We start from the raw sequence: 25425 nt of genomic DNA, 5'->3' as shown, positions 1-25425 counted from the left end.
GCCTGTCTGGGCAGCAGCGGCAGTAGTGTAGTAGTAATCTGCGTGCCGCGTACTCGGCTCGCATTTTGTGTCACCGTGCCACCAGAAGAGGGGCGACAGACTGCTGCGCGTCAAGGGGATACCAGTCATCATCCACACGGTTCAAGCTACATCCCGTTGGGGGCAATGACATTGGCAGCCTGACGTGGGAATTAACGAGAAAACGCAAAAATGACTGTGGACTTTGAAGAATGTATAAAAGATTCGCCCCGATTCAGGTAGGAGCTCCTCTCGGGCACATAGTAGCTTTGCGCAAAAAAAATGGCACACCTTATTTTAGGCTACGGGATTTCTTTTTTCTGAAGGGGGGATAGCACGCTTCGCCCATGCGGAATGTAACAGTGGTATCAACAGGGTAAAATGAAAGGACGTTGAAAGAGCTGGATGGCGATTCTCTATCCATATTTTCTTTATTGCATTTTTATTCATTGATTGTAATTTTCATATGGCATCTTTGTGATACATCAGCTGGATGTGTAATGGTGTGATTTTTATTTTATTTTTATTTTTTAACGTGGGCTGTCTATCAGCCCAGTGCAAATGAGGAGATGAGGGACACCCACTGCCACGCACAATGAGGATCCATATTGCCGAAATGTAAAATTACAAGTGGTTTTCTAGTGATCACATCATTCCCTTAACCTTCTTACAAGGGGCACACATACATTTTGAGGGTATAAGGGGAACACTGAAGTACAGTTTGGGTGCAGTCTTTTCTTTAGTCATACAGAAGGGCATGCAGTCCTCTAATGTGTGTCATTTTGCACAGTGGAGAGGAGAGACCCTTGCAGCAGCTGCAGCAGCACCAACAATAGTGGCCCTGGCTTGCAAAGAAGCAGCAGGGAGTGGAGTACACACTCTCTGCAAGAAGGGAGTTTGTATCCTGGGCACAAAGCCAGCTGTGCCTATCCGCTGGAGGTTTGTAGCCTCACTAGGTCCACGTGCCAATCTGGCTGCACTCCTGTACAGGCCAGTGGGGGAGAATAAAAGAAAGCAAGCAACATGTAGGCCAGGAATCCCCTGTTAAATATGCCAGTTAGAGGCGTTGCAGATATGTGGGCATGCCTTCTACTTAGTGTTTTCAACTTAAAGGACCAAATTATGAATTATTTAGTTTGTAGAGAAATAAAAAAATGCCACAGATCGGTTATTAAGTCATCCCCTCTGTATCTCCATGTCAGCATTGGTTGCGTGTTTAGTTGCAGTTCTCTATGTTTGTCATTTTGTTGCTTCCCTCTTGCTCTTCCCCTGTGTCTCCCTCTCACAGTCAGCTCATCTGGTTTCTTCACTGTTGTATATGTCCTCAGAATAATAGTTAGTAAATCAAATGAGAAGGCAGGCAGGGAAATGTAAGAAAGAGGGCGAGGGGAGACGGACATCCAGTTGGCTCCATAAATCTCATGCTGATTTATGGATGATAGATGGCTGAGAGAGAATGCCAGGAAGAGAAAGAGAAGCAGAACAGACTCAGAAACTTCCCCTTCTCTCTCCCAGTTCACTGGACGAGTTCCAGACCTGCTGTTTCCTTAGATCATAGGACACACGTCATGTGTATGACTGTAATTGTGATAAAGAAGATGGGGATCATTATTTTGTAAGTGCTGTTTGGACCATAGGATGCCTTCACTTTCATGTCCCTGTTCTCATTATCCATTCATCAGGATAATTTCAGCTGTACTCAGCACGGTTAGTTAAATCACATGTGGAGCTCAGTTTTATATAACAATGATGCAACATATAGATACTAAAAGAACTACTGGATAAGGGCAGCAGTGCCCAAAGGGCAAATTCATGTGACAAAACTAACAGTGAAAGTGAGGGTGACCCGAGTGACAGTGAGAGGGAGAGACGCTCATCTTGAGGACATCAAGGTTGAGACAGTGTTGCTGTAAGAAGTTTTGAATGAAAACAATGTATGTGTGCTGGTGTTTCACTGAGTGTGTCATAACTTAATCCTAAAGACTGATTTGTTTGAAAAATAAAGTGACAGGTCAGAGTTGCGTGACTAAGCCATCCAATTAAAGATCATCACTGCAGAAATTTCCATTATATTGAAGCGTGTTGTGATCCAGCTGCCTGTCTCCCCCTCCTTGTTGGGTCATTCTGTAGAAACAGAGCAATCCTGTCTATCTTCCCACACACAGGCCTATAACAGCTCACACACACCCTCTCGCTGCAGGTCTTAACTTGTGCCAGCGCTGTCTCTGTGTAAGCATCACTGAGTGAGCAGGAAAGAATTTGGAAAGGTATTCGTGCCGGTGTATTTGTAACACATATTTTTGTTCAGCCTCTCTCTGTATACTGAACTCATCACCAGTGCCCTGCCTCCTATTCACCTGCTCTTTCATTCATTCTTCAACAAAGCATGTGTGGCGTGTAAATCTGCCTATAGTTGGTGGCAATGATTGTTTTAAATCAGATTTCCTGGAGCCACGGCCCTATTACATGTTTGTTTGCCTTCGTTTCAGTATTTCTAATCCCAGCACCACTACTGATTCTTTTATTGGTTGATTGGGGAGAAAAAAGTAGGCCTGCACAGGTTTTCAGTGTCACTGCAACAGATTTATTATCTGTGAGTCAGAGAACAGCGCGGAAAAAGAATAGAAAAAGATCTAAATGTGACTCGGGTGTTCAAAAGCTCCACTGCTAAGTGTTTGTTGTCACTGTATCGCAGGTTGGAACATTGAGAAAACATGCCGGTGTTAAAAAAGAAAAACGCTGATGAGCTTAGAGGTGAACAGTTTAGAACCTGCTACAGCTGAGAAGCATCATCTTGTGCTTGTGGTTTCATTTGATTCAGATGTTCAGTTGCTAAAACCAAGTGACATAAACATAAATGTTTCGAAACAGGTAAAATGACCGTGAATCGGCACTTGTTTTACATGTTCAGTCGCAAAAAGGATGCATAACTCGATCTATTTACAGCATGCATTTTGTCCTTTATTTTACTGTTCTGACAGTGTTGTTGTGATATAAGTGTTAATATTCATATGGGTGGGTGTTAGCTGTTGCCTAGCAACAGCTGCTGTAAGCCAGACAGCTGAGATCTGGGAGAAATGAGGACGGAAAATTTAAGAATGGACGAGGCGAGTGGGCACCGTGAAAGACGTCATCTTCATTTTGATTTTCAGTCACAGAGAATTTTTACTATCAAAGAAGTGTGTGTGAAAGTAAAAAAAACACAACAAATATTACTGGTGTACTTGAGTTTATTACAGTGGAATTGCTGTTGGATGCCTAAATCCAGTGTCAGAGCGCATTTAGGAATAATATTAAGCTCACGGGAGGTCTGTCTGTGTCATTTGTAAACTGTAAATCAAAATGAGAATACTGAATATGGACTAGTGTTTGTTGACTCCAGCAATGGACGTTTTAGGCCATCGTGTACTGAGAAGCGACTTCTATCCCACGCACAGCGTATACTCAGCATCAAGCTGTCCAGACAGGTTGAGAGAGGGAGTCAATGGCATTTGAAAAGTGGACGCAGCAGATCGAGATGTTCTTTTTGCAAATGTGTCGCACAGACCGAAACTTTATATTTTATTACACAAAACACAAAATACTTTTAGGACAGGGAAAAACCGAAACCTCATCAAAGCTGCTCAGTCTATAATGTTTAAAACAAAACTAGGGTCCATGTATAATAATTTTCCCATAAGACTGGAGGGATTGTGCTACAGACTGTTGCCAAACCTGCGTGCAAGTTTACCTCATATTTAAATACTCTCTTCAGCTTTCAGGTAGCTGCATGTCATATCCCAGCGTAACAGCTGTTACACACATTCTTAACCTTATTTCAACAGCAGTGTTGCATGTTCAGAACTTAATTTTGGTGATGGCTTCTCGTGGTCTTGCACGTCGTTCTTTGGCTAGCCATCAGTTTGTGGCGTATTCTTTCAAAGCCTTGAACCACAAAGTAGATCCAGCCAGACACGGTGCTTCGGACCTCCCAGCCTACAGGTAAAGGCCCGAGTTCCTCACAGCTCACGCTGGCCAAATCCCGTGGTATTTCACTGACATCCTGGTATTTTGGATCCACAAGAGTCGACATTGAGATGAGAGGGTTGAGTTTCATCAGTTAAAACTTGCACTCTTTGTGACTTGGTTAACAAAGTGCATGCACATACTCTATGGATCCGTTATTTAAATTAATTGCACACTGAGTCATATTATTTTTCTGATAGTTGCAATAAAAAAATGATCTAAAAGGCACCAAAATCACAAAGTCAGACACAAATACCCTAGTTTTTTATGAACATGTGAAAGCTTTAAACAGTGTTATTTCTGCTCTATAGTTGGTTAAGTTGATATTACCTACAGTTTTGAGTGTTTCAGAGTTAACATGGGTAGTAAAAAAGTGTGTTTTTGAGACAACATGAAAACCCCATAGTCTGAGAAAAAGGGTGTGAATGTTTGCTTTAAGCTCCATGGCCATTACGTTATTATATGTCTGGCTGTTTAGAGCTGGAGGAGTTTTATTCAGAAATGAATGTTATTCTAAATCTGTATAGAGAGAGCCCACATGATAATAAATTGCAAAATCGTGGAAGTTCAAAAATATCTCAGGTTTATATAACCTGATGGTGAAGTGGATTTGATAAAAGATTTGATGTGTCTGTATAAAAAGAGGCTTTTAGCTGCCCTTATGTGTGATTTCCTACAATTATTTTTAAAAGCATGTCTCCATTTATTGGCAGATTAAAGTGCTTTTTGATGCTCTAGTTGTCTGTCTGGTGCCCTGGTTTCTTTAACTGTCTGGATTTTTATTCCCTACCTGCATCACCATTACCTCTAATCCTCTCTCTCTCTCTCTCTCTCTCGTTTTTTCTGACACATCTTGACTTTGCTGTCTATTTGAGATACTGGGTGCTTATTGTTAAGAGCCTGTGAAATGTGTAAATATGCGTCATGCTGTCTTTGCTAGTCAGAGGCGGGAAAATAGCTCTGCTGTTGCCAAGAGTGACCAGTAGGCATTGGCAGGTGTAGACAATACCCTTCTCATCTCGGTATCATGCGTGATGGCAGGAGAGATTCATATCTGTCCCCATCAATGGGAAAATACTCAGTAGTTGTTTGAAGAGTGTGCCAGCGGGCAGGTGTCCCAGCAGAGAAAACAGTCGCGTTATTTGCAGAGGTGAACATCACATGGTGACTAACAGCCCAGATGATTTCAGACTGGATGAGAAAATGCATTAAAGGGCTGAATAAGATTACATGTCGGTTCTCACTGGTTCTCACTGATAAACTGCACATGTGCAGATATGATGTTGTCTGGAAAATGTCCCAGGCTTGTACCTGTTTTTAGTTCTAAGCCCAAAAGGACCCTGTCTAACTGCTTGTAACCTATTTTGGGGAAAAACATCTTTGAGAGTCACTGTGACCGTTTGAACCATCAGGAATAAAGCCTCTTTACAACTTTCAGCTTTTGGCAAAATGTTTAAAAAGGCTCCAGACCGCTTGCATTAAGTAGCTGATGTCTAGACATTCGTTCCCAAACACTTTCTCTAATGTATCCGTGTACATGGGAGATGAGCAGAGGAAGAAAGGAAACAGCCTGGCTGGCCTGAATCACTATTCTATTATACACATGCTCTCCATTCATATTAAAATCTAAACCTTTTTCTTTTCCAGCAGTGTTTGCAACCAAATCTGTTGCATTTGAGCTATAATAAAAGGGATTTTCCCTCCAAGATGGTAGTTTGTCTTTTACAAGGTATAGGAAGGTCATGCAGTTACTAATGCTGGACTTGGTCCTACGTGTTGGGAATTTATGTATTTTAAATATCCCCTGTCACTAATCTGTGAGCATACGTTAAAGCTAAAGCACTTTTTAATCTGTACAATGGAGTCAAATGCAAAAAATATTAAAAACTGCTAAATCTGCTTCAGTTTATGTTATCTTTGCCACTGTGATAAAGGTATGAAGGAATATCAAGGCAGTAATAAATACTTTTCCTTCTTCTTGTGATACTTTATTAATACACTGCGTCCAGAACATGTATCTACTCTAGAGTTAGGCAGCCACCAGAGGATGAGCACACTGCAGTCATTAACGGATGGTCAGCAACAATATTCAGGTAAGCTGTAGTGTTTAAGTGATGTTCAGTTGGTACTAAGTGGTACAAAGTTTGACAAAATATCTATTACACCACCCCGCCCTGATCCTTTGATACGATAAAAGCCACAATGAATCCATATTATTCAAGCCCAGTTCTGACCTGAGCATCTGAAGGTTACAGCGGAAATTGAGACTCATCACATCAGGCAACGTTTTTTAATCTTCTGATGTCAAATTGGTGAGCCCGTGTCAGCTGCATCCACCGTTTCCTGTTCTAAACTAACAGGAGTGGCACCCGGTGTGGTCTGCTGCTGCTGTCGACTTCAAAGTTATACATGTTGTGCATTCAGAGATGTTCCTCTGCATCTGGTTATTCGAGTTATTCCTGCCTTCCTATCAGCTGGAAGCATTCCTTCGACTCTCTTCTGACCTCTGACCTCAGCGAGGCCTTTTCGCCTAGAGAACTGCCGCTCACTGGATAGTTTTTGTTTTTGGAGCATTCTCTGTAAACCCTAGAGATGAGTGGGAAAATCCCAGTAGCTCAGCACTGTCTGAAATGTGATTGGTGGAGTAGACTTTTGTGTTGACAGTTGGACAGATGTCACTAACATAGCGATGTTATGCAGTGTTGTTTAGAACAATAAATGTGAGTATTTTGATTTGAATACAGTTTTGAATATTTGATTAGCCCTGAAAGTGTAATAGGTACATGTGTTGTTGCGCACGTACTGCGTGATATAGCAGCTTTGCTAATACTTTCTTTGCTCTGAAAGGTTCGACTGCAGCAGGTTGAGGATGAAGCAGACGGTGCCATGATGATAAACTCCTAATGATGTTAGTGATTAGATCAGGAAACCCTCACCGGAAAGAAATCCCTTAGCTATATATTGACCTGTTAAACTATTTTAACCTGCAAGTGTTAACAGAAAAAACATGCAGACTGGCAGGGCCATAAAAATATCTCGTAACCCCTGTGAGTTTACATAAATATTTTAGTTCCCCCTGGGTGTGTAAAGGTAGCGTCGGCTGTGAACTGCAGAAAGCTGGCCGGTCTTGTCAGAAGCTTCACAAACTGTTACAACTTAGGAGGAGTGCAGTTTGTGGCAGCGTGGTCTCGATGTATTGTCTAACCCTCTGACAGAGTGATATGAAGTGCTCTTTTTATTGCATCGAAAGACATCAGGTGAACGAAGAGGGCAACCCCGCCTCAGTTGTTTTGCATGTGCGCCTTGAATAGGTGCCCTTACGTGACTCCAGATTTAAAAAAGCGCACTGCGCATTGCATATGATGTGAAAAAGGCGATGCCCCCATTTGCCACCTGCAGATGTTTGCTGTGTTCAGAAATGTTGTAGCCAGTAATACTGTTCCTGTTTTTGTTTTAGGAACAGAGTTGTTGACATCCATCGACTTAGAAGCAGCGTTTCTGCTCTTGCAGCATTTTGTTTGTTTGCTTGGAAACATACTGTACACAGATCGCAGCTGCTGCTCTGCTCACAAATCTGGTATTCCCGCGCTGTTTTGCTCTTACACGAGACTCGGTGTTTGCAAACGTGCAGGATCCGATTCTTTATTTCAGAGGAGCATAGAAGGATGGAAATCAGTAGCGATAATGATAATGATAGGCACTTGAATGGCTTCTGTACTGTGTGGTTTTCATTCTTCTTATCGGATTTGCATTTGTGTCGCACGTGTGTGTCTGCCTCCCGGCCAGCATGTTGGCAAATCACATCATCTCATATTCCTCTTTCTGCCACCGTGCCAAGCACACAGAAGTTGGGCATGTTCATGAGAACATGGGCCCATCACGTGGACACATCCAGTGAATCCACGGAGTGCATGCGCTGCTGGGGGACCTATATGAAATAGGATTATCAGTAAACACACTCTGATTAAATCAGCTGGATAGCCTACAGACCCCGTTAAAGCTCACACACTATCAGCCTCATACCCTGAGAAGCTTTAATACAATTTTCCTTTCTGTAGTGTGAGGGATGAAGAATTACACAAGTACTGTTGACAAACTGCAGTTTAAAGGACTTGCAAGCCTTGGGTCAGAGTACTTCTATGTCCCACTGAAAACTTTTTATAAAACCAATTCACAATGCAGTGGCTTTCATTTTAAGAGGCGTCTCCATGGTTGCCGAGATCATAATGGATGTTGTACAGGAGGATGCTTTAACCGCAGCGCAGTCCTGAATATTCGCAATTCGAATCAAGCAGGTGCAAGGCAGCTCATTTTAGCTCACCGTCCTCAATTTTAAACTTTGTCAGTTATGTATTTTATCCCATAATATAACGTTATCGATTTTCGATTGAGGCGATTTTACAAGTTTGCTCGGCTAACGTAGCATGGTGGCGCATGAGATGAACCCTCTTGTTTGTAGTATTCCCAGAGTATTTTAATTTATTTAATAAAATATTGATATTTGTCCCTGTACCGATACAATATTGCCACATGAAATATCGTGATACTATGCTTTATTACTGTGTTTAACATACAGTACAACTCTGCACACAAATATCAGGAGAAAGAAAAGATCACATTAAGATCTCTTCGTGGTCCAGCTTACTTCTCCTGACATCTTTCATTTTCTAAATGCCCTCCTGACTCTCGTCTAAAACACAAATTTGACTGAGTTACAAACTGAACTCTAATCCTGATAAAACGCAGAGAAACACAGGCACTAACTATTGTAACCCCCGCATTGATTAAGCTGCATCTTAATTCCAGCTCAGTGGATGTGACAGTCAAACAGGCTTTTTCTATAAACTAGAATCCCAAAGTGTAATTATTAATTCTTTGTCTTTGGAAAATAATGCCAATCAAAGTCATAGTTTCATAATGACTGCGACTTGCAGTTTATTTTGGTCCAGAGAGTAATTACCCAGATCAGAGCCTGGGCAGCTGTGATTGAGCAAGTCGTGATTCATGGGAGAGCTTTAGCAGATTCTCATTTAATCTGGATGACTATAAAGCGCCACTTTAAGGTTTCAATTTTGCATTTATAGAGCGACTAAGTCTAACAGGCGGTTGATTTAAAGATGTGGCGATCAACAGCGTCAGCACAGACAACATGAATCATTTGAAAACATCCTTTTGACAAAGTCTGATTTGTGGCAGATGTGTCGGTCTCATCGGAGTCGAGGGTCACTCCTGTCGTGAGTAAGAAGAGTGAAAAATGTGGCACAAATCAGACCTTCTCACGTCTTTCATGCTGTGTCATGGTTTATTGTGAGTAACCTCTCTGTGTAATCATTCAGTCCCACTAAGATCAGCATTTGGTGTGGGAGTTTGTGCAAATGCTGCCAAGGCCTCTTGAAACTCAAATCAAAACTATTAAGTAAATTGGCGTCGTCTTGTTCCTGGGTTTCTTTCTTCATGTTGGTATTACAAGTTGTTTTCCCAGCAAGAAGCATTTGTCTATCCTTTGGCATCCCCCGCAGTTTAAACACATATTTTGCCTCACTTGAGATGTATTTTTTAGACTCTTCCAGAATCAAAACACAGCTTGCTAGTTTTATGTGTTATGGTAGTTACTTGGGGGGTGGAGTTGTTAACCAAACACACAGACTGACTTTTGGTTTAACTGGAAGTCATGTTTGAAGAGAGTTCACAATGCAGGAAGTCATTAAATCACATAAGGGGGAAACCAGCTTCACCGCTTATGTGTAGTTTCTGGAATGCATTTGTGTTTTCCAGACTTTTTGTGCAGAAAGCTACACATGAAACCTTGGGGCACTGTATATGTTTGGACAGACGCATGTAGCTGTACAAACATGCACATTAAAGACAGAATCTGGCACCACAATGTGACACGACAAGGTGATTTTCTGCAGGGTTAAAGGGTCAGTGGTTTCTCACACTTCAAATCAACATTTTGTCTCCAAGATACTTGAAATAATAAAAGTGGTCTTAAAATTGTGTTTTTTGTACAGAAAGAAATAAAACGTTTGACTTCGTGGTGGCTTTCTGTGTGCCAGGAGGTTTTATACACGGTTTTGCATTTTTTTTAATACACTGCAGTTGAAATAGCCATACATGTTTTTTTTTCCTCAACTTGAAAACATTTTTTAAGCCAGGATAAACCACTTAACAACTTCCATAGGATTTAAAGGCTAGTCTTCACTGTTTACATCCTGTTGAGGGGACTCGCATCGAAACCTAAGAGCCTGTTCCACAAGACTGTCGACGCAGTCGGTCTTCCGATGTTTATCCGTCTATAATTCTGGATCGTAGCTAGCCAAAGAAATCGACGCCTCTGACGTCGGCAAGACTAATTCTTGTGTTAAAAATAGAAATTTAAGCTACAAGTGCGTGTTTGTCGTCTACACGCAATGTGGGAATTATCTGGTGTCGCGGGGCTCCGTGCCTTCGATAAACAGCCCAACTGGTTCAACCAAGTGGTGGCCAAAAGACAGGAAGGGAGAGAAAAGAGTTGGGAAATCTTTGTGTGCACACCCACCAGTCGTCTTGTTGTGGTTGCACTCCTCTTCTTCACCTTTATCCATCTTTTTCCTCACTGTACTCTCTCCTCCAGCCTCCTATATTGGCAGTGTGCAGAGTGGATATGAATCAGTGACAGCGCAGCAGCAGCAACACTGACTGAGTTTCAGTATGCTGCCTAAGTCTGTTTTTGCTCTGGTTCTAGTTAAAAGATGGGAATGTAGCATGACTGGAAGGATGATCGATGACTAAACATACAGGGGCAATGACTGATGGGCGGATGTTTGTAGTGGAGGGGGAATATAGAGGAAGAAAGATGGTCCAAAGGGATGGAGTGCACCCAGAGGAAGAAAGACAAAAAAAAATGGAGACAGATTAATGGCAGCACATACAGACACATAACCGTGTATAAAAACCCACTGTGGTAAAATTTCCCAGAAAAGTATCTTAAAGACACAGAGGACAGCTTCCTTAGGCTGACAAATGATACAGTCTCACAATCATCCTGTTCAAACTGGAATAGAAGGTGTTTGTGTTTGCACGTCTCGCTCTTACATCTGGGGTCCACTTGAGCAGCTGGTTCAGATTTGGCCCAACTTTCTCTGCCTTGGTTTTAATTGTACACACTTGGCTTTATGAACAGTAGTTTTCTTTTGCGTCAGATTATTAGTTTATACTTTGATAGGCTGTTTGTCCTTCCTGTTTACTCTCATGTCTTACTCAGCCCTCACGCTCTTCCTCCACCCACAATCCTGCTGTCCCTCACACCAAATGTGTCAAAATTTTAGACCACCGATACAAATTTCCGGTGCCTTTAGTAAATAGCACAATTCACATAGTTAAGATTTTTTTTTTTCCTTCTTCTTACTCTTCAATCTCAGCTACAGTCTGTTGAGACATGCATATCTGACCATTTCTATCAGGTTGTTGATGCTGGCTTGCCGTGTGTTTGGCGCCCCACCAGCCCCAATCCTCGCTGAATCCGTACACCCCTGCAGTGCTGAAACCACAAGTGTGATTGACAAGCCAGTCTTGAGGGACATGAAAAGAAACCGGAACACCTTTTGCTCTTTCTTGGACACTGATGGATTCCCTAGTCATGTTTCCCATCTTTACATTCTTCAGCCTGCATCCGTGCCTGAAATCCCTGAGGAATTCCTCAGGGATTTCCAAATGAAAATATTCCCATCTGCCATGTCAGCAGTCCCACAGTTTCTTGGATTCATAAATCCCACTCCTACAAAGTCACATAAGCATGCACTCTTTCACGAACAGAGTGGTTCTTTCCATTTGTTCAGTGGTTTGCCCACCGCGTACAAGGGTCAAGAAAAAAAATCACAACAGCTGAACCACATTCATCAAATTATAATGGCAATTGATCTTAAAGCAGGCAGGAAGGAAGGAAGACCGTGTCATAGATTGCTTTGGTATGAGGGTGTAGGGATATGGTGGGTATGTGTGTGTGTGCATATGTCACATAGACAGATGTAGCTAGCTGAACAGGGTGGTTCTGTCAGAGAGATCTGGCCTGGAGAGCAGGAAGATTAAGGTTCAGCTCGATATGAAACAAGCGTAACCAGAAGTTTCATGGTGACGGCAACTTGCAGTCTACTTTGTACTAGAGTGTAGAAAACCAGATTAGAGTAAAAGCTTCACTTTGACTGCAGCCAAGCACCGTTTTCTCCCACAGTTTCTGAAACCACATCACATAAAAACTAGCTTTGTTAAGTTAAAGTGTTCGATAATTACTGCTGACAATTTTTGAGGTCTAACTCGGGCCAGTCATATAATTAAATTTCATAAATGTTATGTCACCCTACTGCAGTCAAAATGCTCGCATCACAACAAGTCAGCTACATGGGAGCAGATAAGCGATGATCTTAGCTGATCTGTTCATTGTAAAATATTAAGCTCTGAACTGGAAGCATCAGCTGCGTCAGAAGTCCATGTGTATTTACTACCTCATTACCAACATGTTAACATTTGATTTGTAAAATATAATTCATAAATCTTTCTAGCACTGAGCTTTATAGGTGAAACCACAACACTTCACTTGCATACTCACGCTGTCTGGCCCAGATTTGTTTCTCTTGCTGTCTCAATGAGCGAGGCTCTTGCGTAAGACCACCCCGAGCGTTAATGTAAACCTGTCTCTTCATTCTGTCTCACCCAGTGGACTTTCCCTCCACTTCATATCCTGCTGCACTTCAGCAATCGACGATTTAATAATGCAGTCGTGTGAGGTGTTGTAATCTTGTTTTCTCGACCGCCGTCGTAGTCTTGGATAAGGACAATGCTTTGGTAGTCCGGTATTAGCAACAACAACAACAACAACAAAAATCTGGCCTTGTGGTTTTGCTGTTGCTTCATTTGGAGATAATGGCTATAATTTGGAGTGAAAGAAAAACGCTGGCCATTTGGAATTACAGTGACAGAATTTGTTCAACAGTGTTCATTAGATGCATAAATGTTTACCCCAAACTAAATTTGTCTGGTCTGTGAGCTCACTTTGTCTGTGGTGCGCCTTCAGCGGATTCCATTCCCATCTTTACGTCGCACATACACACACGCGATTGTTTGTGTGCATGTGAGAGAGTTATTTAACAGCTTGTTGACTGGTCATTGGGAATTTGGAGAGTATGGCTGATTCAAGTTTCCGAGTGGGTAACCGTGGGTGCTTTCTCACATGTTAGCGCATGATAACGGATCCTCTGCCGCTTGTTTTAGGTGAGGGTGCAGGACCATCCAGTGGTAAATTTTCTACACATACCCTGTACCAGCTCTATTTTAATATGGGCTTATTTGGATATTGCGTGTGAAGGTTTGGACAGGTTAACCTGATCTATGTTTTAAGATTTACAGTCTCACATGCAGCTCCTTGCAGCGCACGTGTGAAACCAACTCATGACTTTGTCAAGACTGAGGTCATCAGTGTTTGCTGACAGGCTCCAGTGATGTAAGAAATAATAATCTCTGTAGGTAAACAAAACTCTGACAAGTCATTTCACAGTCAATTCAGCTTGAAAGCTGAAGGTCGATCAGATATAGCCAAACAATAAATGCTGATGTGCTTGGAATAGCAGCAGCAGCTACTCAAACTGCAGCAGACGAATGAGAACTCTGTCATTCAGTTACTTTTGCCATAAATAAACTTCTAATCTGTGCATGTTCTGTGAGCCCAATCGCACTTTATAATTACAGTATGCTGAAAGACATCCCAGCACAAATTGGTTTAAAAGCATAATATTTCCTGGACTGGTAGCCAATGTGTCACAGAGTTCATGTAGGGGAAGCCTGACTCCTGAGCGTGACCCCCTTCCATTTAACTGAACTGCTTTTGTTTTGTTTTTTTAGCACTATTGGCTCAGACCAAGAAGGTCCTGAGTTTGAATCCACCATCTGTTCAAGGCCTTTCAGTTTGCATGTTTGCTTTTTCTCTGTTGGTTCTCGAGCTTTCTCCCACAGTCCAAAGACATGCAGTGCGGTTCCGTTAATTGGTGATTCTAAATTGCCCTTAAGCAAATTAAGGGATGGTTGTTTGTCTCTCTGTGTTAGCCCTGCAACTGACTGGCGACCTGTCCAGAGTGAACCCCGCCTTTCACCCTATGCCAACTGGGATGGGCTCCAGCCCTGGATAAGAACTGGATAAGCAGAAGAAAATGGATGATTTTGTTTTTTAGGAATAATTAAAAATGCAAGCAGGTGGAGTAGAGTAACAACACGAAGATAACAGCATAACTTTAAAATGTTTTCTCTTCCAAAATATCTTTATGCATGACACTAGGATACAGTAACCTACCACAGGAGTCCTGTATATCCAGTCAGAGTACATCAATGTACTGTAGCTAAAGCAAGGAAACTAAAACCCGACCTGGCGGTATTTTTTTGGAAAAGATCGACTTGAGTGAGATGAACATTGTCAGATGATCATTGCCGACCTTCTTGGGGTGTTTGGCAGTGACAGACCGTTCTTAAATGGATAAAAGTGTAAATCTGTGGTTGTTTCCTCTTTGGCACATCTGACTTTTGTGTCAGCAGCAGCCTTATTCCGCTGATGTTCGGCCAGAGCTGCCAAAGATAACAGTGGGAAAGCAGTTTCTTGTGCAGAGCTGAGTTATTTCCTCTTTTGCACAACTGTTTCAAAGAGGCATCTCCTCTCTCTCACACATGGTCTCAATAAAATGCACACACGTGCATGCAGAGCCATAAATAAACACCTTAGCTTAGAGCATAAATGTGTTTCTGTAAGTGTGGGAAGCAAGATGTGATCAGATATTCCCACAAGTTATCACACTGCTTTACCTGACAGTGCTTTACCTGGTGATCAAGTGGGGAAAAACCTAAACATTGTGCTTGAAGGAATTCATGTACAAGTGAGCTTTTCTGGCAAAAGTGTGCTGGAGCTCGTTGATTCAGGCCCAAGACTGATACTGTATGTCTCACTGTGTGTTGTGATGATGTCACTCTACTAGCCAATAGATACAGAGTGCATAAGTGCAAACAAAAATATCAGCTAAGACCAAAATATTTTGAATGCTGAGTTCAGTTGCAGTTGCCACACCCAGATCTGATTACTGCCAGACCTCTTCAATCAAGAAATCGCTCAAGCAGAACCTGTCTGACAAAGTGACTTGGCTAAAAGATCTTAAAAAGCAACAGATCATGCCATGATCAAAATAAACTGAACAACTGATGAGCCTTTGACAGCCTGTAAAGTGTTATAAAGCCATTTCTAAGGCTTTGGGACTTCAGTGAACCACAGCGAGAGCCATTATCCACAAATTGAGAAAATATGGATCAGCATTGAACCTTCCCTGGAGTGACCGGTCTACCAAAATTAGTCCAAGAGCACGTTGACGACTCACACAGGAGGTCACAAAAGAACCCAAAACAAGATCTAAAGTACTGCAGACCTCACTTGTCTCAGTTAAGGTCAGAGCTCATGATTGAACAATAAGAAAGAGATGGCATCCATGGGAGAGCTCCAAGGAGAAAACCACTGCTGACCAAAAACAGGACAAAGTTTCGTCTCACATTTGCCAAAAACAGTCTTGATGATAAAGACTTTTGGAGAAAAATTCTGTGAACTGACGAGACAAAAGCTGAACTTTTTGAAAGGGTTGAGTTCTGTTACATCTGGTGTAAAACTAACAGAGTATTTCATAAAAAGAGCATCGTACCAACAGTCAGACATGGTGGTGGTAGTGTGACGGTCTGGGGCTGTTGTGCTACTTCAGGACCTGACGACTTGCCATAATTGATGGAACCATGAAAGCTGCTCTCTGCCAGAAAATCCTGTCTGACCATCCGTTTGTCCCGTAATGCTAAAGCTCACTTGGCTTATGCAGCAAGACAACGATCGTTAAAAAATGGCTTAAGAAACAAAGAAACAAAAAAACCAAAGGTTTTGGAGTGGCCAGGTCAGACTGGACTGGAATTCTATCCAACATCCTTTGGCATGACCTTAAGCAGGCCTTTTGTGCTATGCGTGGCTTATCCATACATACCTACAAGCATGTGTGTGTGCATTTCTGGGGTGGAACAAAAAGCAAGCCTTATCAATGCCAAACATTCATTAAGAATGGAATTATCTGTTGCCCTGTGGAACAAAAACAGACTCTTTGTGTTTAACAAAGCCCAAGGAAGGAATGCACACTTAGCTTACCTGTAAGCCTCTCTGTATCCGTCAGTTAATATCTGTATTGTTTCTTCTACCGTTGAATATAAATATTATACAACCCAGATTAGCACAGTTAGGGCTGACTTTTTTTCTTTGTTACATAATAGTTTCTACATCCTGTGTATTTGATAACACAAACATCAAGCATTTTTTACATTTGCATTAACTTGCATTTACAGGAGTGGAGGCTTTTTCCACCATCTTAATGTACTCCATCTGTTTTGATTTACAGTAAAGTTCTAAATGTCAATGTTCACTTTCATTCTGATTTAGTTTCTTTTTTTGGACTTCAGCTCCAGGCAAGTGGGGGATGTGATACAGATCCTGGTTAGTCACTGGTTAGTCATCACAGCAGCATGATATCAGTTGATGCTGTAACTGTGCAGTGAAAATATGTTTTACAGTAGAAAAACTGGGGTTTCACAATTCATTAGTGTGTTTAGGCAACAGAAAGCTGTATTAGACAGGTAGGTTTAATGTTGTAGCTGAGCAGTAAGGCTAATGCAGGTGCCTGGTTTCAAGTCCTCCCCAGGCCATTTCATGGGTTTCATTCAAGTCGCTCTCTATTAGCAATAATGACTACACCCTAGAGCAGGGCGATATGACCAAAAATATTTATCACGATATACATTTAAAAATTTGCTATAACGATATAACTGACAATATAATTGACACCAGACAAAATACTTTACAACTCCACAACTTTATTAGTGCAAAAAAAACCCATCAATGTATTTTCACTTAAACAAGCAGCTGTTTTTTATGTGCATTAAAGTCATATAAAAATTTAACAGTGCAAATTCCTCGCTGACAGTTTAACCAAAAGGCATTTCAGTGGAAACTGGCATACATATCCTCAGCATAACCATGTATAATATGCACAAAACTTAAAAAGAGGTTATACACACACAATACGGTAATATTATGTTTAAACGCAGTACGTATCACTCCGCCTACGATAGCCGTAATGCTCCGACAATCCATCAAGCGGTGCGGCTTCGTAGCTCAGCAAAGTCGTACTGAAACATTTGACAGATTTTCGAGCGCCGTGCACATAAAATCGTTTCGAGGTCAGTAAACACAACCAGAGTTCATATATAAGGCACACGGGATTATAAGGGGCTCTGTCGACTTTCAGAAAAATCAAAGGATTGATTTTAAGTGCGCCGTATTTTCCAAACAATATGGTAATACCGGCCCGCTAGCATGCGCTACCAAAAATAGTGCTTTGTTGTGTATCTGACGGACGAAAGCTAAACCAGTTCCACACCACTGAAGCTGCAGCATTTTTACAAACCAGTTTTGGTTCATCCGTTTCATTTTACGAAGCTTACTGGAAAAACGACTTAAACCTGTTGGTTAAATCTTTGACTTTAGTTAAAAAGAAAAAGGCTGCTTTTTTTGTTTCCTTTATGGGAGATTTTGATTTAGTGAGTTAATAACCTGTTAAATTATGTGACCCCATCTTTATATTTTATTTTCACTATGTATGAAAGTTGCTAATATGTAAGAAATATCTGTTCTCTGAATCTGTAATATATTGTGCATTTTGTTTGTATGTTTATATTACTAATAAAAAAATAAAATAAAAAAAGTTTCATTTTATGATCCGCTTTCGCTCTTCTCATTCTGCGTCGCCGCAATGTGCGTATGTAAACAAAGGCACTGCGCATGCGCTTTTTACCCATATTCTATCGCGATATTTCATTTTCCTATCGTTGCCCAAAATTACACCGGTATTACCGTGAACGGTTGTCAGGGTTCCTGGGTCGGTGACCCAGTATTTTCAGTTCACGTTCACTGTTTATCTTCTGCCTGTTCCACTTCCTGTTTTATTGTGTTAGCCTTGGTCCATGTGCATTATGTTCCGTCCTCTTCCCGTTTATCATTAGTTCATTATGTTCAGCTGTGTACTCACCAGGTTCTAATCTCTCATCACTCAGCCTGTGTATTTATGTCCCTCAGTTCAACCAGTCCAATGTCGTGTCATTGATGTTATTGTGATGTTGTTCTCGCCGCTGTTAGGTTGTCCTCTGTTCAGTTCCGTCAGGTCAGCCGGTCAGTTGTCAGTCAGTCTTTCATTCATCCACTCAGTCAGTCGTCCAGCCGGCCAGCCGTTTCCTACTTCTGTTCTGTTTGTTCACTCCGTTGACAATAAAACACCAAGCTTCACCTACCTGTGAGTCCAGCGTTTGGGTCCTCCTTCTTTCGTCCACGACCTCATCCTGACAGAATGACACGACCCGTGCCACGAAGACACGATGTGGACCCAGCGGACTCGGACCTCTTCGAGCGGCAGGACGCAGCGCTCTCCATTTGGGCGGAGAAGCTCAGGTGGAAACAGCGGCTCTTCTCAGAGAGGGAGCACGTCTTCGAGGGGACTCGTCTGGCTCTGGGCGGGCCTCGGAGACGCCGCGGTCCTCCACCTGCTGCCTCACCTGCAGCGGAGCATTCGCCGCGGAGAGTGGGCGTCACAGGCCAAGCTTCGGCCGCTCGCTCTCCCGCTGCTCCGCTCCTCGCTCACCCGCCAGCCGTTCTACTCACCGGACCTTCAACCTCGCCATGGCACAGCGGCTCCACCTACCACCTCGGCTCAATGGAGGCTCCCGTGCCAGAGGCTCATCTGTTTACCCCGCCCGCTTCCTCTACCCGGAGAAAGCGGCACACACGCCACCGTAACATGGACTATTTCCAGCCACTCCCGGCGGTGAGTCCCAGTGACTGTTTGCCACCTTCCTCAGTTGACTCTTCACATAAGATAAATAATAGACGCCTCTCCGATTCATGGGGAACGTCCCTCTTGGACGACAATGTGGACTGGGTAGACTTTTTCTGCTCTGTTTCCCCAAAGACAGCTCAGTTAAAGACTGTAAACAGCGGTGGCAGGAAGACCAGAACACTCCCCAATAAACCCGTCAGTATCACTCACCCAGTCGTTATTTCCACACCCATTATTCAGCCATTTCCCACCAGCATGGGGGCCCAGCCTACGCCCACACCAGTGTCAGCCCCCAGGAGGAGGGCAGCTGTGACCCGGTCTGCCTCCACACCTGCTTCTGTTTCTCAGGTGGGGGTGACTGGTGTCCAGCCACCTTCCGTGCCCGTCCCAGCGCCCAGGTTGAGGGCAACCAGAACCCAGCTTGACCCCCCTGGAGGCTTGGAAGAGCTAACCAGTCCACCTGCCACTTCACCTCTTCATCCACCTCCTGATCCAGCTTTTCATGCCCTCGCACTATCACTGGTTAGGCTAGCTGAGGTGTCCCCTGCTCAGGCCCCAGCTTTATTAGCCCAGGCTGCACTGTTGTCTCCTTCACTAGCTCACTCTTTAGCTCAGCCATTAGCCTCACCGGCCTCTGTTTATCCGTCAGTCTCCTTAGTCCAATCAGTTCCCTCACCTGCTGTCCAGTCTCCTGCTGCCCTCCAGTCAGTTCAGCCACCTGTAGCTCAGTCTCCACCTGTCCTCCAGTCACCTGTAGCTCAGTCTCCACCTGTCCTCCAGTCACCTGTAGCCCAGTCTCCACCTGTCCTCCAGTCACCTGTAGTCCAGTCTCCACCTGTCCTCCACTCTTCTGTAGTCCAGTCTGCCGCCCAGTGCCCTGTAGTCCAGTCGCCTCCTGTTTCCCAGTCACCTGTCCACCATCCCGTCCAGTTCCCGGACCTGCAGCCACAGCACCCAGAGCCAGCTGTGAGCCTTCCTGCTTCTCAGCCAGGGGTTTCCGCACCCGCTGGCCCGGCCGCTCCTCAGCCAGGGGTTTCCGCACCCGCTGGCCCGGCCACTCCTCAGCCAGGGGCCTCCGCGCCTACTGGCCCTGCCTGTCTCCGGCCAGAGGCCTCCGCGCCTGCATCGCCTGGTCAGGCCTCTGCATCAGCTGCACCCACGCCCGGTCAGGCCTCTGCATCAGCTGCACCCACGCCCGGTCAGGCCTCTGCCTCAGCTGCACCCACGCCCGGCCCGGCCTCTGCCTCAGCTGCACCCACGCCCGGCCCGGCCTCTGCCTCAGCTGCACCCACGCCCGGCCCGGCCTCTGCCTCAGAGCCGTCGTCTGCTGCAGCCTCAGAGCCGTCGTCTGCTGCAGCCTCAGAGCCGTCGTCTGCTGCAGCCTCAGAGCCTTCGTCTGCTGCAGCCTCAGAGCCTTCGTCTGCTGCAGCCTCAGAGCCTTCGTCTGCTGCAGCCTCAGAGCCTTCAGCCTCAGAGCCTTCAGCCTCAGAGCCTTCAGCCTCAGAGCCTTCAGCCTCAGAGCCTTCAGCCTCGCCTGGCCCAGCCTCCGTGCCTTCAGCCTCGCCTGGCCCAGCCTCGTTTGGGTCTGGAGCTAAACGGCCATTTTCTAGACCGCTGGCTAGGCCACTGGCCGGGCGCCATCGCCGTCGTGGGCGGCCCACAGACCCTCTTCGCCTGAGTGGCCGCCGTCGCCTTCCGCACGGCCGGCCCCCGGACCGCCTTCGCCTGAGTGGCCGCCGTCGCCTTCCGCACGGCCGGCCCCCCGAACTGTCTCGTCTCGGCCACGGGCCGCGTGGACGCCCACCTGAACTGTCTCGTCTCGGCCGCGGGCCACGGGGGCGCCCACCTGAACTGTCTTGGTGTGGACTCCGTCCCTCCGTCCTGGGCCCCCTCCGCCCACCCTGTTCTGGTTTTTTTTTTTTCTTTCTCTTTTGGCCGTCGGGTGCCGGCCTTTGGAGGGGGGGTACTGTCAGGGTTCCTGGGTCGGTGACCCAGTATTTTCAGTTCACGTTCACTGTTTATCTTCTGCCTGTTCCACTTCCTGTTTTATTGTGTTAGCCTTGGTCCATGTGCATTATGTTCCGTCCTCTTCCCGTTTATCATTAGTTCATTATGTTCAGCTGTGTACTCACCAGGTTCTAATCTCTCATCACTCAGCCTGTGTATTTATGTCCCTCAGTTCAACCAGTCCAATGTCGTGTCATTGATGTTATTGTGATGTTGTTCTCGCCGCTGTTAGGTTGTCCTCTGTTCAGTTCCGTCAGGTCAGCCGGTCAGTTGTCAGTCAGTCTTTCATTCATCCACTCAGTCAGTCGTCCAGCCGGCCAGCCGTTTCCTACTTCTGTTCTGTTTGTTCACTCCGTTGACAATAAAACACCAAGCTTCACCTACCTGTGAGTCCAGCGTTTGGGTCCTCCTTCTTTCGTCCACGACCTCATCCTGACAACGGTATGATATAGCCCAGCCCTACTACACCCTGTGCTATCCTGTCAAAAAAGTCCTAAAGAAATATTGTGACTGGTATATGTATACAAGGCATTCAATATATAGAGGCACATTTGAAAGAGAGACGGCTCTATACGGACACTGTTCCTCTGTAGGAATGGCAGGCCAACTGAACTGTGTGTGTTTTTTTGCAGTGACTAATGGAGAGCCATGTTATGCACTGAATACTGTTTTTTGTGTCTGTCTGAGAAAAGAGGCTTTCCGAGACGTCCTTACATTTATCACACTTTGCCTGCATTCATTCCCTCCCGGACAAATGCACAGATGTAAATATTTAGCTGTGGCCTTAACAAAAGACGCTCTGCAGGTCATTGCTGTCTGTTGCACGTTCTTCTCTAAAGAGGATAGCCAATATCTGTCTGCTCCTGTATTATCTTCAAGTGTGACTCCATTTCTGCTGTCTGCTACTTCCTCTGTCATCCCTCACTGTGAACTGGCTCTGGGTGGGATGGATGCAAAGAGCACAGAAGCAAAAGGAGCCCTGGGAACAAAGTGCTTTTAAACCACAGGGGTCTTCTTCCTCCTCTGCATTTCTCATGTAAGCTGCATCCGTGTGCGTGTCGCCCGCTGCTAACACCCTGCTGCGAGGTCAGCGAAGGTTAAAGAGTTTAGAGATTTGGATAAATGTGCAGTCCTGCTATTATACTGTCCTTTTAGGCTTCCTGCTGATTTCGGTCTGTGTTTGGAGAGCTCTGCTGTGTCTTTTTATGTTTTAACTTTTTGTTTTGTAGAGCAGTAGCATCATAGTTTTTCCGACTCCAATACCGCACTTCCTAGACTGTGCTGTATCTAAATTTCTTGGGAAGCTCTCGTGTATTCCTCTAACCCCATAATGTGAGAAGAATCTGTAGTTTAACATGTCCTGTCATGCAGGGGATTTCCACATAAGATAAAAGACACATTAACAGAATGTAGGGCAGGTAGAGGACAAGGCTAAAAGTGCATGCAAATAAATGTTTATTTCGTTTTTCCAGTGACTGGATATGGAAAAGAAAGACCAATTTAAATTATTGGACAAATCCAAACGTGATAGAAAGTCTGTCATGTGATATTACTGGAAAGTGAAACTGTGAGTTCAGATTCTTCTGGGTGTTAACAAAGTATGATCAGACTTTTTCTTCAGGCCCAGGGCACACCTCTCCTACACTTGGACAAAGGGCACATGGGTGTGCGTGTGACCGGGAAGTGTGTCGGATTTAAATTTGGTTGGGTTGCGTGTGTGTGTGCGCTGTGTGCAAATGCATTTCCATATATGTGTCATACCTAGATTGCATGTCATCAGCTTTGTGTTGTATTGTTTCTTCCTCTTCTTTTCTTCCTGTCTGCCAAAAATACAGGAATAACTGACTACCAAATCTAGACCACTTTTACTGATAAAGGCTCGGGCTCTCAGATATAGATTAACCCTAGTCACGGATGATGAACTTTTTTAAGTGGAGGTTTTCATTCATCTTTTTCAGTCTAGGACTAGCCTTATTCTCTCTCTTTGGGAAACCTGCTGGAAGAGTTAGGGTGAAGGTGCAGAAGGTTTGGCACCACTTTTGTGCACAGTGTGGATGCATATTATGATCAGCAGGCTCAAGGGAGACTTTCTTTCCTGCATCTCTTTAAATATGAAATGTAGTTTCGTAGAGCAGATCACGGTGTGTACTCTTTCTAGCTTTCGGCTTTGAGATTTTCTGGAAACAGTGGAAACCATTAGTGTCACTTGATGACGATGATGATGTAATTCAGGCTGCATTTTTCAGCAGAATGGCTTCCTGTGGAACTCAGTTTTCTGTTTCTTACCCGCTCTCCTCTTCTGTTGGCAAGAAAGGCAACAAAAGAAACGGAAAAAAAAAAGAACAATTGCACTTTTCAAGCAAAATCTGTTCCAGCTGGCACGAGTCTTGGATACAAGACATTAGAGAAAAATGATTTTTGTCTGCTTCACACTCGGTACAAGAGGTTTTCCAGCACACTTCCTGCCGGCCTTTAGCTGGAATGTACTCTGGAATGAGATAATGACGTTTCCACATCCCAGACAGCTTCGGCAGAAACATTTAGAAATGCAGTGTGTTTATAGTGTGAGGTGTACAGAATGATGGCTTATGAATAATCATAACAACGATACATTATATTTGGTTGAATGCTTTTTGGGGAATTGTTTTTATTGATGTTAGCACAGAGGTGGTCTGACAGCTGGTGGGAAACAGGGAAACTTCTCTTCTCTCCTTGAGTGAATTTGTGGAAGTCTTTATGTTGCGTTATACAGCTACTGCATGACTGCGAGAGGAACTGTTCTTCTCCATTAACAACTATTCCTCCCAATAATTCAAAGGCATAATCCAAAAGATGAATGATATACTGGTGAGACAGATGGTGAAAATCACACTAAATGAATAATAAAAGCTGCAATGTTAATGTTTCCTGTTTTAAAGGAAAGTGTGAGATTTTTTTGAAACACTACTTGTGCCACAGGCTCTTAACTCTTTTTACTATGAGCCCTGGGGTTGGCCTTGTATTGTAGCTGTAATGTCATGTTCTGTCTTAATAACCCTGCTCTTTGTTTATTCCAGTGTATTTATAATTTGTGATTTGCTCGTGTAATTTAGACGGCTGTGACACCATAGGTGCAGTGGGTTATTTTCTGTGTTAGCCATTTTTTCGCACTTCAACTTTTCTGACTTCTTCTTTTTTTTTTTTTCTTACTAGTTTTGCATTTGGCTTGGGTCAGTGTAACTGGACCCTACAGAGGTTGCACAGGTAGTCCAAATCCTCCAGGACAGCACATCAATATGATGCCAGATGTTTTGCTGTATTTAAGCATGGAGGAGATTCCAGGTGACAGGCATTTACTGGACAGGTCCACAGAAGGTCCTTCTATCAGCCGGACCGCTATGTGCTTTGGACTTATCTCAGTTCCCTCGCTGATGTAGTGAGTCCTGGGTTCCTCCTGGTGTACAACAATGCCCAGCCTAATGTTGCATCAGTATCCAGTTCCTGGAGGATGAGGTAAATTGATACCATTGACTGGCCCCCACGCTTGCCTGAACTAAATCCAATAGCACACCTCTGGGACATTATTTGTTGGTCCATCAAGTTCCACCTCAGAGTCTCTGTGAGTCAGTGATGGCCTGGTCCGGATGTGGAAGGAGATCCCCCAGGACACCATACGTCTCATTAGGAGCATGCCCTGACATTCTCAGGCATGCATACAAGTACGTGGGGGCTATAAAAACCCTGAGTACTATTTTGAGTTTCAACAAAATGGATTACCTACTGCATCATTTATTCACTTTGATTTTTGGGGTGTCTGAATAGCCAACTATGGACTGATAATTTTCATTTCCATCAAACGACGTGGCATCCTTTCCACTCCTAACACATTACCCAGCCCACATCAGTATAGATATCCAGAATGATTCTTTGCCAATAGGTTTGATGTGTTTTGCCTTTAGTTGTCTCGAGCACTGTAAAAAATCTTCTGCAGTTATGATATGATCATTATTTAAGAAGGTGATTTGTTCACTGCACAGACATGAGAGAGGTATCAGTCTTTTCGTCTACCTCTCAGCAAGAGACCACTAAAGCATATTTCCAAATGTTGAACTCTTCCAAAATTTAAAATTAACATTAACAAAATGTATCCAAATGTTCGCTACCGCTGTTTTATGAGTGTTGCTTGAAATCATTTGTAATCCAGTTAAACTGAGGCTCAAGGCTACCCGCGAGGCTCGTCCTTTTTGTCTGCATCCTGTTTGGTCTCTTTGTCTGAACAGCCATCGGACCAGTCAAATGTTTTTTCAGGGAATGAGTGTGATGTTTGTTGTGTGTTGGGAGTGAGGGAGGGTTTTGGGAAGCACTGAAGGCATCTTTGTTCTCTGCACATAAGATAGTAGTGTTTGGCTTGGCTGGTTATTGGTGTGAAAAGACAGCCTGTTTAGGAAAATGTGTGAGGATCATTGACTGGAGGCTCTTTTAATGGACTCTGAACACG

At 44.0% G+C, this 25425-nt stretch overlaps 1 protein-coding gene across 1 annotated transcript in view; it reads left to right on the top strand.

Annotated features, from left to right (window-relative positions):
* LOC147330253 (arf-GAP with coiled-coil, ANK repeat and PH domain-containing protein 3-like) overlaps positions 1-25425 on the top strand; it is a 62962-nt gene continuing 37537 nt past the window's right edge. The window contains exon 1 of the mRNA XM_086291917.1: positions 1-257. Coding sequence (XP_086148043.1) covers positions 211-257 — 47 coding nt within the window. The 5' untranslated portion in view covers positions 1-210. The remainder of the gene's footprint in view (positions 258-25425) is intronic.

The sequence above is a fragment of the Aulonocara sp. 'chitande type north' Nkhata Bay genome, linkage group LG5, assembly GCF_057382095.1.
Source record: "Aulonocara sp. 'chitande type north' Nkhata Bay isolate Kocher_YH1m ecotype deep benthic linkage group LG5, A_spYH_male_GT1.1, whole genome shotgun sequence".
NCBI lineage: Eukaryota > Metazoa > Chordata > Actinopteri > Cichliformes > Cichlidae > Aulonocara > Aulonocara sp. 'chitande type north' Nkhata Bay.
This window is presented reverse-complemented; position numbering and strand designations above follow the sequence as displayed.